At 41.8% G+C, this 12578-nt stretch overlaps 1 protein-coding gene across 1 annotated transcript in view; it reads left to right on the forward strand.

Moving 5' to 3' along the window:
* Positions 1-2203: 2203 nt before the first annotated feature.
* LOC106893085 (protoheme IX farnesyltransferase, mitochondrial) overlaps positions 2204-12578 on the forward strand; it is a gene marked incomplete at its 3' end in the record, with an annotated part of 94123 nt that continues 83748 nt past the window's right edge. The window contains exons 1-4 of the mRNA XM_014950699.1: positions 2204-2309; positions 2898-3022; positions 3899-4223; positions 12152-12276. Of these exons, the coding sequence (XP_014806185.1) occupies positions 2267-2309; positions 2898-3022; positions 3899-4223; positions 12152-12276 (618 nt within the window). The remainder of the gene's footprint in view (positions 2310-2897; positions 3023-3898; positions 4224-12151; positions 12277-12578) is intronic.

Consider the following 12578-nt stretch of genomic DNA (forward strand, 5'->3'; position numbering starts at 1 on the left):
GTGCTTCAGGAATTGCTGCCCCACAACTGTGCTTGGCCTTGGGACCCTGGGACAGGAGAGGGGTCTTCTCCTGCCACCCTCCACGTGGTCCTGGGACATTGTAGATGAGTTTTATGAACAAGGTTGTGGGAGCAGAGAGGGGAAGGTGCTGAGAGCCCCCCAGAAGGGCCGTACCCCAGATTCTGCAACCCCCCACCTGGGTGTTTTCTGGAGCCTCCAATATTTCATGGAACCAGTTTCTGCAGAACCAGCACTTTGCAGACCCACACCTTTGCTAACGAGATCCAAAGCCTGTGGAGCCATTTCAGGCTGAAATACAACTCTTACATTTGGATACTTGTGTCCACTACAAAACCTAAGTTGTTTTTTAGCTTTAGTGGTTAAACCGAAGCGGGCACGTGACGTTCTGCACCCCCTAAACCACCATTATTGTTACACAAGGAGGCATTCTCTCTCTTGATGCCTGTGGATAAGATTTTCCTTAATTAGAAAAGTAATGTTTTACCCCCTCTCTCCAGGGGGCAATTTATTGCCCAAGTGAAAGGCAATGAAAACCATTAAATCTTAAATCTCAGCCCTGCCGTAGAACATGGGGCTACCTCAACCTTTTCCTCTCTGACCCAAACCACCCTAAAAACCAAACCCATCCAACTTTTCCAGCCCTCTGTGTAACTATTGTGTGTGTTTGCCACGGGATGGTTATTTTCTTTTTGCAGGTGTAAATTCAAGTTGAGGCCAAGCCCGTGGAAGTTGCGAAAACTCGAGATGCAAAGAGGAACCGTGAAGTGATACACACTGAGTGATGAGAAGTCGGAGTGAAACAGGATATTAATTGTAAGAAATGTGAAGTCCTAATTTCTCCCCAGCTCCCCAAATAGAAAGAGAGTGGAAATAAATGCTTCAAAGTAGGATATTCTTGGTGAATTAGAGTGAGTGTTTTCATTTTATCTTCCTAATAATGATTTAAGATGACTTTTGCATGAATTTAAGCACTATAAAGAAATGAAAGCCTGGGAGGAAGATGGTCCTGAGGAAGATTTCCATGTTAAAATATTGAGAATGATTTTCAAAAGCATTTAAGTGACTTATAGCCTACATCTCCTGAACTTAAACTCTTAAGAGAAAACATTTTAAAGGTGCCTGGGGGGGCAATTACGCTTTACAGCTTGAGCAGTCCTAACCATTCCCTTCCCTCTCCGTTCAGACTCCAGTCGAGGCCCCTTCCTCCGTGCCGTGCACCAGCTTGCAACTGATCAGACCCTGCGCAGGGTGAGTTCAAATACTTAAATCAACAAAAAAAGCTTTTTTTTTTCCTTTCAGGTTAGCAAGTAGAGGCAGCTTAGAAAAGGATGCAGCCACCCCCAGAAGGAGGTGAGATGAGAGCAGGGTCAGCTCTTCCATTTGACCTCCTCCAACGTGTAATTTCACCCAAAGGGTATAGAAATCAAGCTTTCATTTCCCAAAATTACTTTAGGAACTTGATACAGATTTCACTTTATTATTTTTTTTACCAAGCCTTTGGCTCTTTAAAGCTCAGGTCCTTTGGGGAATGAGACTCCCTGTCCTCAAGAATGAGTTTTTTTTTATCAGAGCTCTCTGGGTTCTTTTACAAGCATTATGCCAGCTCCCCACGAACCCCAGGGCACCCTCTTGCTCTCTTTCACAGACACTCCACCCAGTTTGTAACTGGTCGCTAAAAACGAGCCCGGGGATGCGGATGTGGGAATTCCAACCAGCGCCAGGCCGGGAGGATCCCCCAGGCAGGGCTCGGGGCCGCCTCTCCATGGGAAAGGTGCCTGGAGCCTCCAGCCCGGCCCCAGCTCCCGCCCGAACGCCCTAATATGTTATTACACCCCGAAATCCACCGAGCAGCTCTCCCCTCGGGGGGTATTTCTGGGTTTAAGGGTGACACCCGCTTGGCAGAAGCGGCCTTCACCCACACCCCCCACCGCGCCGTCTCTCCACACAGAAATCCAGCCGCCCGGGCCCGTGAGGCGCTTCTCCCCCACGGGGAGCAGGAGGCGGCGGGCTCGGCCTCTACGGGGAACGGCGGGGCCAAAGGTGCCTCCTCGCAGCCTGACGGGGCCCGACCGCCCGGGCTGCGGCCTGTGGGGAAGCCCCGGGCCCGGTCCTAGCCCCGCTCCCGCCTCTGGGCCCCGCCCCGCCACCGGAAGTGCCGACCCGGAAGTCGTTTAGCGGTCATGCCGGGCAAGATGGCGGCGCCCAGGCGGTGAGGGGAGAGGGCGGCGGGAGCAGCGCTGTGGCCATGAGCGCTGCCCGCCGCTGCAGCCCGCCCCGGGCGATGGCAGGTACTGCCGCCCGCGGGGCAGCGAGGCCCCGGAGGGGTCTGGGGGCGGAAGGGGGCCGAGGCTGGCGCTGTGGGGTGGCCGGTGGGGCGGGTGGGCTGGGGCGACCCCCGGACTGGGAGTAGTCCCCGAGGCTGCTCTATGTAATAACATACAGAGCATGTATATTTCTGTGTGTATCCTTCTGTATAGGGATGTAGGTGTCGTGTCGCACAGGGGTTTCCTCTTGATGCGTTTGACTTTGGTGCTGCCCTATCTCAGCTGCTTCCTTTCAGTGCTGCTTGTGCTGTTTGGCCAAGGTGATGTTATTCATAACATGCAGAGACAGTCATGGCAGAAAAAAAACAAGGATGCATCTCTGGGGAGGTGGGAGGTTTGGAAGAATCTCCCAAACCATCAGGGCAATGTTCTGCTTTTCAGTTCTGTCCCCTGGAGCCTGCAAACATGTTTCTCCCCACCCAAGCAGCTCTGGTTCCCATTTGTGGGGTGTCTTATGTCACAGCTGGTGACAGACGTTGCAGTCTGAATTAGAAGCAAACTCAGTGGCGGAGAGGGAACCTGAATGTAATGTTCAATTTTTTCTTTAAATAGGATTATTTATCTGGCATCTGAAGAGCACTGGAATCCGGCAGGTACCATGCCACTTCGTGCACCTCTGCCGTGTAGCCAATGACAGATTGGTTACGTTTCAGTACTTCAACTTTCTCAAACGAATGGTAAGTCAGGGAGTGTATTTATCCCATGTTTCTCCTTCTTTAATTCATTTTGTCCCAAGTGATGAGTCAAAACGGGGATTAACGTATCAACCAAGCTCAGGCAATTCCCAGTGTCTCCTTTTCTGCATTGCATCAAAGTTAAGCACTTGGGACCTAAAATATTTGAGGTCAGAGGAAGCCCACTGTGGCAAGGACAAAACCTTGGGCTGCAGCATGTCACCTGTCTGACCGGGGTCTTTCTGTGCCTTTGAAGTGGAGCTGTCTTTTCATATATGTTCATTTGAACTTCTGTTTAAAATTGTGAAGTCTAGTAAATTATAAGGTTTGGTATAAGGTTTGAGATAAGTAGTAATAGCCTAATGTGGGAGGTGATTTTATATCATAGGAGGTAGATTGTATTTTCTGGCATTTTTCTGTTTTTTTTTTTTTTTTTTTAAATCTTAAAGATACAAAAAATTCTGTGCATATATTTAGAAACTGGAATTGTTATGGGCATTTGTGTACCTCTGTTTAAAGGTGAATTTATCGGCTGTAAATCAAATAATATTATCTGGTACTCTTAAATATGAATGGAGTTTGCTGTTGAAACGATAAGGGAGGAAATAGGTTTATGCAGAAGCAATTCCTCAAGCTTAAGTAAACATTATTGATGCAGCTGTGAAATGAAAAGCTGCCTTTGTAATACCTTGTCCAACTTCAGAAACTTTTTTGCATGTGAAATAAGTGTTTGAAACTCAGGCCAACTCAGTCATGTCATCATAGGAGCTAATTCTGCAAATAAGAACAATATAGCAGTATAATTGATGGTGTTAATAACCTGAAATGGACAAAGCTGTCTTCTTAACTATTCATTTTAACATTTCTCATTCTATCCAGTATGTAACGCAATACAACAAAGACCTCAGCCAACGAGCCAAACCTAAGTCAGATTCAGTTGCATCTCCTTTTCGTGAGCTTCAGCAGCTGGATCAAGAAAAAAAGGTTATATACAAGATTAGACCAATTTCACCTGTTCATCAGCCTTTGTCTGAGACGTCGAGCAGAAATGAGCTGAGAGAAGTGCAGTCGGCTGCAGAAGCTGAAGGCTCAGTCACCCCAGTAAGAGCAGAACCCAAAGACGACAGACAATGGAAAGAAATGAAGCTCCGGCTGGAAGATTTGCCAGGAATTTTGGCACGCTTGTCCAAAATTAAGCTTACAGGTACTGCTGGCTCTTTGTTTTCACTCTGTGCGTCCTGTTTGATATCAAAATTCTTTAGGATTTTACTGGTACCTTGTAGGCTTTTGTGTGGTAATTCCCCCCTGACTGATGCCGAGTACCTAGGGAAATTCCATCAAATGTGGGCAGGGAAAAATTGTTTTATGGAAGCATTTAATAGTTTTCCCATTGAATTTGATGAAAAACAGCGAGGAGGAGCTTGCATTGTATTGCCAACTAGCTTCTGGGAATCATAAGCAAGCATTAGTACCAAAAAATACGGTGAAACTGGATTAGGAAGTGAATTTACAAGAATTGTTAAGTAGTAGTATTTAAAGTAGTCTTGCTTAAGTTTACCAAGGTTCTGGCTTATTTATTTACATTTCACTTTAGTAGTGCTTATTGTGACATTGATATTAAAAGTACCAGCAAAAGATAATCTGAAAAATTTTGTGATGCTTTTGTTGTGTGGCCTCGCTGTTGCAGCTAAACTTTTCAAGAGCTTCCAGTAGGCGTTTGTGTAACTGCAAAGGGCAATATTGACAGGCAAGAAAGTACCACTCTTGCTTTAAAATAGGGTGCTCCTTGAAAGCTCTAGAAGGCAATGGTTACAGAATTTCTATTGCTTCATGAGTGTTTTGTATGAGTTTGCATTTTGAGATGTGCTAAGTGTCATAAACTGTTGAGAAGGTACAGAGATATGGAAAAGAACCTTAATTTCTCTTCTCGTTGTAATTTTTATATATTTGATGGGGAAGATGATCTGGAGTGAGGAGATTTTATTGGAAGTAGAAAGTGTAAAAGAAGTTGGATGTAGAGGGGTTTGTAGGAGGGGAGTTCTATTGTTGGTCTTCATTGCTCAGAGGACAGTGTAGGAGAAGAGCAGGAAAAATATTGGGTGTAATGTGCGAAGAAAGGAAATAGAATGAGCTTTTCTCCAACTTCTGTAATCATTTAGACAAATTACGTATTCTGTAAAGAATATGGTGGTGTAGTTCTTTGATTTTATTTTTTTTTAAAGAAAAATAAATTCTCTGAGGTCAGTTTTTAAGTTACAAATGACACACAACTCCATTCCCTTCACCCATGAAGTTCTGATAGATCTCATATCCTGTGTGTTTTTCTTGGCAGACTCTTTATTTATACGTTTTAGAGTATGAAATAACAAAAAAACAAACTCTGCATTATGCTAAAATGGGACTTCCTTATGCCCTCCCCTTTCCCTGCTGCTGAAGTAAAGAGAATGTTTGTTTGTATTCTGAACTGTAATTCACCTTTGAAAGGAAATGAGTTTAGTGATTACCATAACCCTCCTGCTTTGTGTAAACTTCTGCTCTTGTGACTCTGCCATTAGAAGCTCTGCCTTACCAACAGGAAAAGGGTTTTGTTTATATTCTTTTGCCATAGAAAACAATTAGGGAGCTCTTTAATTACTTGTCGCATAACCTACCTTTTTGGGGTTCAATTTCCATCTTTCCCTTTCTCTGTGTATCTCTCTGGCCATGCTCTGAACAGCTGGGTTTTACCATCCAGGCACTTGGCAAGAGAACGTGTCTCTCAGATAAGTTTTCAGAATTATAAGTGTCATTGTCTTCAAATTTATCCTAAAGTTCATGTGTAGCTGAAAACAGGAGAGAGAGGAGAGAGGTATGGTAATAGGAGGGAACTACAATAATTTATAATGCGAAACTACAATAATTTATAAGTAAGAATTTGGGCTTGTCTCATCTTAAATTTAATTTCAAGTTTACATGTAAATGATGTTTTCCCTAGTGGTCACAGATGAAAACTAAGATGTGCAAAAACACTAGAAATTTAAACTTTGGGTTTTTAATGTGGGGGAAAATCATTGAAGGCACAATATGAATAACACTGAGTATTTTCATTAGATATTTCTCTGATTTATAATGCGAACTCAGTAAGAATTTTGGGTTGTCTCATCTTAAATTTAATGTCAAGTTTCTGTGTAAATGATGTTTTCCCTAGCGGTCACAGATGAAAACTAAGATGAGTATGTGCAAAACCAGTAGAAATTTAAACTTTAGTTTTTAATTGGGGGGAAAATTGTTGAAGGCACGATATAAAAAACACTGAGTATTTTCATTAGATATTTCTCTGTGGTTTCTGGACATTTTCTCATTGTTGCTCCTGTAGTAAAGGATGTCTTCACCTTGGTCTTTGGTGTATCAGCATGGGTCAGATGCAAAGTTAACTGCTGATTTCTAAGCAGCTGCAGAATTTTTAATCTAATTTACAAGCTCATTGAGGAAGGGGCTGTGTCTTTAGTGTATCTCTGTCTCTGCCGTGCCTGGAAGCGCTGAGTCCTGACTCCAGGCTACCATAATGTGCGTCTCCTTTAAAAGTCACACTAGAAGCCATATGTTTTAAACACTTATCTACCTTTCCTTTACCCTGTGTTTTAATATACTACATTTAACATTTTTACTTGTGTTCGCAAGCATATTAATTTGTCTAAAGATTCTTTTTCATTCACAGTTGCTTGTTAACTGGTTGTTGTTTGCCCAGAGATCATATGCAAAGTCACGGTCTCTCCCCAAAGGCTTTATATTCTTTTATGGCATCTCATTGCAAGGCATTTTTACCTTCCAACTCTTAGGTGGTGTTTTAGAGTTTTGGAAGTATTTTCTTCAAAGTACATTTTAATAGTCAATCCATTAAATCATGATGAATGTTGCTGTTCTCTTCTGATTACTGAAGACTTTGTTGCAGATCTCACTGGAGAAACTTCTGCACTTGGTGTCGTTCTTTGGTTCCGCGTGTGCAGTATCCGGGTGCTGTGGTTTCTGGACATTTTCTCATTGTTGCTCCTGTAGTAAAGGTCTTTCACCTTGGTCTTTCGGTGAGGACAGCCTGCTATAGATGTGGAGCACCTGATGCACCACCTGTCTGAGAAGTGGGTGTATCAGCATGGGTCAGATGCAAAGTTAACTGCTGATTTCTAAGCAGCTGCAGAATTTTTAATCTAATTTACAAGCTCATTGAGGAAGGGGCTGTGTCTTTAGTGTATCTCTGTCTCTGCCGTGCCTGGAAGCGCTGAGTCCTGACTCCAGGCTACCATAATGTGCGTCTCCTTTAAAAGTCACACTAGAAGCCATATGTTTTAAACACTTATCTACCTTTCCTTTACCCTGTGTTTTAATATACTACATTTAACATTTTTACTTGTGTTCGCAAGCATATTAATTTGTCTAAAGATTCTTTTTCATTCACAGTTGCTTGTTAACTGGTTGTTGTTTGCCCAGCGAGTCCTGACTCCAGGCGTCTCCGTTAAAAGTCACACTAGAACCCATATGTTTTAAACATTTATCTACCTTTCCTTTACCCCGTGTTTTAATATACTACATTTAACATTTTTATTTGTGTTCGCAAGTGTATTAATTTGTCTAAAGATTCTTTTTCATTCACAGTTGCTTGTTAACTGGTTGTTGTTTGCCCAGAGATCATATGCAAAGTCACGGTCTCTCCCCAAAGGCTACTTGTGTTCGCAAGCATATTAATTTGTCTAAAGATTCTTTTTCATTCACAGTTGCTTGTTAACTGGTTGTTGTTTGCCCAGAGATCATATGCAAAGTCACGGTCTCTCCCCAAAGGCTTTATATTCTTTTATGGCATCTCATTGCAAGGCATTTTTACCTTCCAACTCTTAGGTGGTGTTTTAGAGTTTTGGAAGTATTTTCTTCAAAGTACATTTTAATAGTCAATCCATTAAATCATGATGAATGTTGCTGTTCTCTTCTGATTACTGAAGACTTTGTTGCAGATCTCACTGGAGAAACTTCTGCACTTGGTGTCGTTCTTTGGTTCCGCGTGTGCAGTATCCGGGTGGAATCACGGGGAAACTTCTAACCTGATCTGTTTTCCCTCAAATCAGGGTCACCTTTAGGTGTATCACTCCTGACTTGATGCTCTTTTGTCTGCTTCTAAAACCAACCAGCTAAACTGTTTCCTAAACTCTTAGGAACTGAGTTCCTAAAACTTCCTAGTTTCCCTGGGCAGCCTGCGGCAGTGTGCCTCTAGCAGAAACCCTTCAGTAGAGATCTACTGTGTTTCCATTTTATCCTGGAATAACAGTATTTATTTAAATAGTAGCTTTAATATAGCCAGAAACTTTGACAAAGATTTATTGGTATGTATTGTTTAGATTATTACTAGTCTACATTTATCCTTAGCTTTAAATATATTTCATATGCCTGTCAAAGTAGTTCTCATTTTGCGATTATTAAAACAGTAACTATTATCCTATCAAAGAAACAAAGCTTAATGTAGCTTTCTGGCAATTTGTTTTCCGTGCTATGAGGAAAACTAATGAAATAAAAATAAACTATTCTCATGGTTTATTTTTGTAAATCATTTTAAAATTGTTTGATGGTAAAAAAAGATTATTTGCTCTGTTTGGAATACTGCACTTGAATTTTATATGATATGATGCAAAGACTTGTTTCAAATTATTGTCCCAAGTTTGCTTTGGGAGTTTGGCCTTCTTTAATGTGCAGGTTATAATCAGAAACAAAAGTTAGATGTGCCTACCCCAGACAAATCAAAGTTTGTAAAGGGAGCCTTGGTTGGTTAGTAGCACTAATGCTGTTGCCACGTTGAGCTTCCTAGAAGCCAAAGTGTGAAAACTCTGGAAGGAACATTCCATCAGGTTTTGGAATGCTGGTTTTGTTTAACGAATATAAAAGCTTCTGTAGTAAAACAGTGGAATTGTTTCTTAAATTAAAATCGAAATGCGTTTGCTTTTGTCTTTCCATATGTACTGATACATCCTCAGTACGGGAGTAGAAAGGCAATCAAAAGCTTGGTTTGCTTTGGCTTTCTACGCTTTTATTTTGGCTTGGCTACTTTTTAATAGGAGGTAAACAAAATATGGCAGTGATTCACATGCTATAAATACAAATACAGGGATTTATAAAGGCAGATCACATAACAGTGAAGCTGAAGGGGAATGTAGAGAATACTGTATGCTATAGACTTTTTGAATGTGTTTTTCTGCTAGAAACATCATAATTCACTCTTCTTGTCACCAATTCATTAACATTTTCTTTTTCATTTACATTGAAATTGGAGACAAATGCCCCTTGCTGATTTTTGTTAAAGCTAAAGATGTTTAAAAGACCGAAAATTAGGTTTAGGCTGAGATCATAAGTTTAAATCCTGGCTTCTTTTTGAAGAGCGTATATAATGCCAACTCTCATCAACAAATCTTGAAAGGATCAATTCCATCTATTATGCAATAAGGTGAAGTTAAATTGTCCCCTAAAGCACTAAACTAACAGAGATTAAAAAACAAACAGAGTCAATGACCTCATTCCCTTGATGTGATCTCAATTAAATATACTTTTCCTCCATGAGGAAAGCAGCACAAGAAATGATTGCTTCCACAATAAAAGAAAATAAACTTCCAGATCCAAAGGGAACCTTTCCTCATTTACTCTCGATGTGTTGCATTTGAATTTCTGGGCGATGAGGGAGGCAGGGAATGCCCGGTGTCCGGAGCTGCCCAAAGAGCTCCAATACCCGTTCCGATGGGATAAGTGAGAGGATGAACTGCAATCTTTTTTAATGAGAGCCTGATAAGTCACACCGAAATGACTGGCTGAAATTAATCTGGAGAAATCAATGGGGACTTTAATTAGTGCTGTAGCCGTACAGTATTAGGATTTCTTTGAGGTCAGGGTGAGGGTGATGTTACACTGACTGTTTGCCAACCCGCTCCACCTTTCTTCTTTGGCAAATGAGCTGGTGTTTTCCTATAATAAATTGGTGTAAAGTGCTCTCTAAGAGAAGTTTTAATTAAATTCTTGTCTAGGAGTGCACGTGTGATTTATTATGCAAAAAAAATGAATGTAATCACTCTCAGAAATGCAAACGCCACTCTCTCACCATCATCTTTTCAGTGTATTTTTTTAACTTTATCAGTTGTAAACCAATGCAGTTCATATTTGCTTGTGGGCTCTTTCAAAACTCCAGAGTATAAATACAACAAGATGCTGTTGTATTTATATAATAAATGGGGTCCAGTATTTCAGAAACGATCAGCACTTGTGTATGTGTGTGGGGTTATAGGGATTTATTGCAGATTTGGTTCTATTTTAGCAGTTTCTGAAGGGCCACAGCAAGAGCCAAGGGAATCAAAGCCCAGGGACTCCCCTTGGTACCAGGCAGGGACCCTGACACTACGCGCTGCCAGCCTGCGAATCCATAACATGGCTGAATAATTAGTGTAGAGAATAATATTCTGTATATTATTATACTAACATTCAGCTGCCAATGGATCTTAATACTTTGAGGAAAGTTTTGATGAGCAGCAAGTTTTCTTCCCTGTCTTTTTAGGATTAAATCCTAAGGTTCTTAGGCAGGCGCAGTTCTTAAAATTAGCACTTTGCATGTGCATCCTCACTGGCAGGTCTCTGCTGTGACATTTAGGTTTTCATCTCCAGTAACGCTGCTTAGCAGATAATCCAGGTATTTTCAGTCAGCAAACGTTATTTATTTGTCATTTAACTTCAGGCAAGCAGGAGACTTTTGGAATTGGGAAGATAAGACCATTTTGATTCTTTGATTGGAGCTAGCTTAGGTCTGGAACATGTAATTACATGTGAAATATTATTTAAATACTTTCTGTTTAGTAACTATTAATTTTAGATTGTACAGTTCAAGGCCGTGAACAAGATATTCAGTAAATGTGCTGACTTTTCTAGTATAAGAATTTTTTTCATGTATTATTTCTTGCCAAAAGTGAGGTTCCTAAGACCTATTATTTGGGTAATTACAATGCTGGGGTTGAGACTTGGGTAACTTTCATTTTAAGGATGTGACTTGCAGTACTGTACTGAAGCTATAATTTTGGATGACAAAATCGAAACGGATTTTTATTAATCCACTCAAAATTTGAGGCCTTTAAAAGTTGCTGAGTCCATGTGATGATTTATTTTTTATCTTCTGCCTGAAGTGGGAATGTGAAATGGGACCAGTGTGAGCAGATACCTGCACGATGAAGTTACTTCACCAGCTGTAGCCTACATGCCCTGAGTCTCTTTTTGACTTTCTGCATTGCTTAAGTTCCTGCTATATAATGCATACCTCTCAATTTGGGATTTTTCTTACTGTTTTTCTTCCATGTTATATTGTGCAGTGGCATGTGTGTTAGTGGAACAAATGCATCTCCTGTACGTGTTACATGAGGCTGTTAGATCCTGTAGTGAGTTCATAAAGTAAGGAATACAGAGGCCTAAGTTTTATTCTCACTTCATCTACTAATGAGCTGATGCTTCTGAGTTTCTCATTTCAGCCATGACAGTTCATAGAATCACAGAATGGTTTGGGTTGGAAGGGTCATTAAAGACCATCCATTCCCACCCCCTGCCCTGGGCAGAGACACCTCCCACCAGACCAGGTTGCTCCAAGCCCCCTCCAACCTGGCCTTGAACCCCTCCAGGGATGGGGCAGCCACAGCTTCTCTGGCCAACCTGGGCCAGGCTCTCACCACCCCCACAGGAAAGAATTTCTTCCAGAGATCTCATCTGAATCTCCCCTCTTCCAGTTTAAAGCCTTTCTCCCTTGTTCTGTGGCTCCACTCCCTGATCAAGAGTCCCTCCCCCATCTCTCCTGGAGCCCCTTTAGGGACCAGAAGAGGCTCTAAGGTCTCCCAGGCTGCTCTAAGTTCTCCTTCTCATCTTTGCCTTCTTTATGTAGAATATTAATATTAATTGTTCTCATCTTTGTCTTCTTTATGTAGAATATTAATATTAATTGTACACAGTTCCTGTAGCTACTTTGATCCATAAAAGTAGTAAAAAGCTAATCTACACGAGGGTTCTTACAGGGTTTAGCAACATTAACTCTGGTGGTCTGTAGAAAGGAGTTGGTTTCTTGCTGATGCCTGACCTGTGCTCTCGGTTGTGTTGCAGCTCTGGTTGTAAGCACGGCGTCTGCTGGCTTTGCCATGGCCCCAGTCCCGTTTGACCTGACCTGTTTCCTGCTGGCCTCCCTCGGAACCGGACTGGCCTCCTGTGCTGCCAACTCCATCAACCAGGTCAGTCCATCTCCTCACCCCTTCCGAGAACTCGGGGTGTTGTGGCTTCTGAAAGGCTGCCAGGGCTGGGAGTGCTGTGCCTTCAGCTGCCACGGCAGCTCCAGGCCCCTAAAACTGACACCACGGAAGGAATTAAAGGCTGTGAATTAAAGTATAGTTGCTAGGCACAGTGTGTTTATTCAGAATTGAGTTGATGAGGTTTTAAGCCTCCCAATAATAATGTTTATCTTGATAATACCGAGCATGGGTCACTGAAAATGACATAGGAAGAACTGTGTAATTGGAGTATAAGAATAGCCATG

The sequence above is a fragment of the Calidris pugnax genome, unplaced genomic scaffold, assembly GCF_001431845.1.
Source record: "Calidris pugnax isolate Ruff unplaced genomic scaffold, ASM143184v1 scaffold9, whole genome shotgun sequence".
NCBI classification, from domain to species: domain Eukaryota; kingdom Metazoa; phylum Chordata; class Aves; order Charadriiformes; family Scolopacidae; genus Calidris; species Calidris pugnax.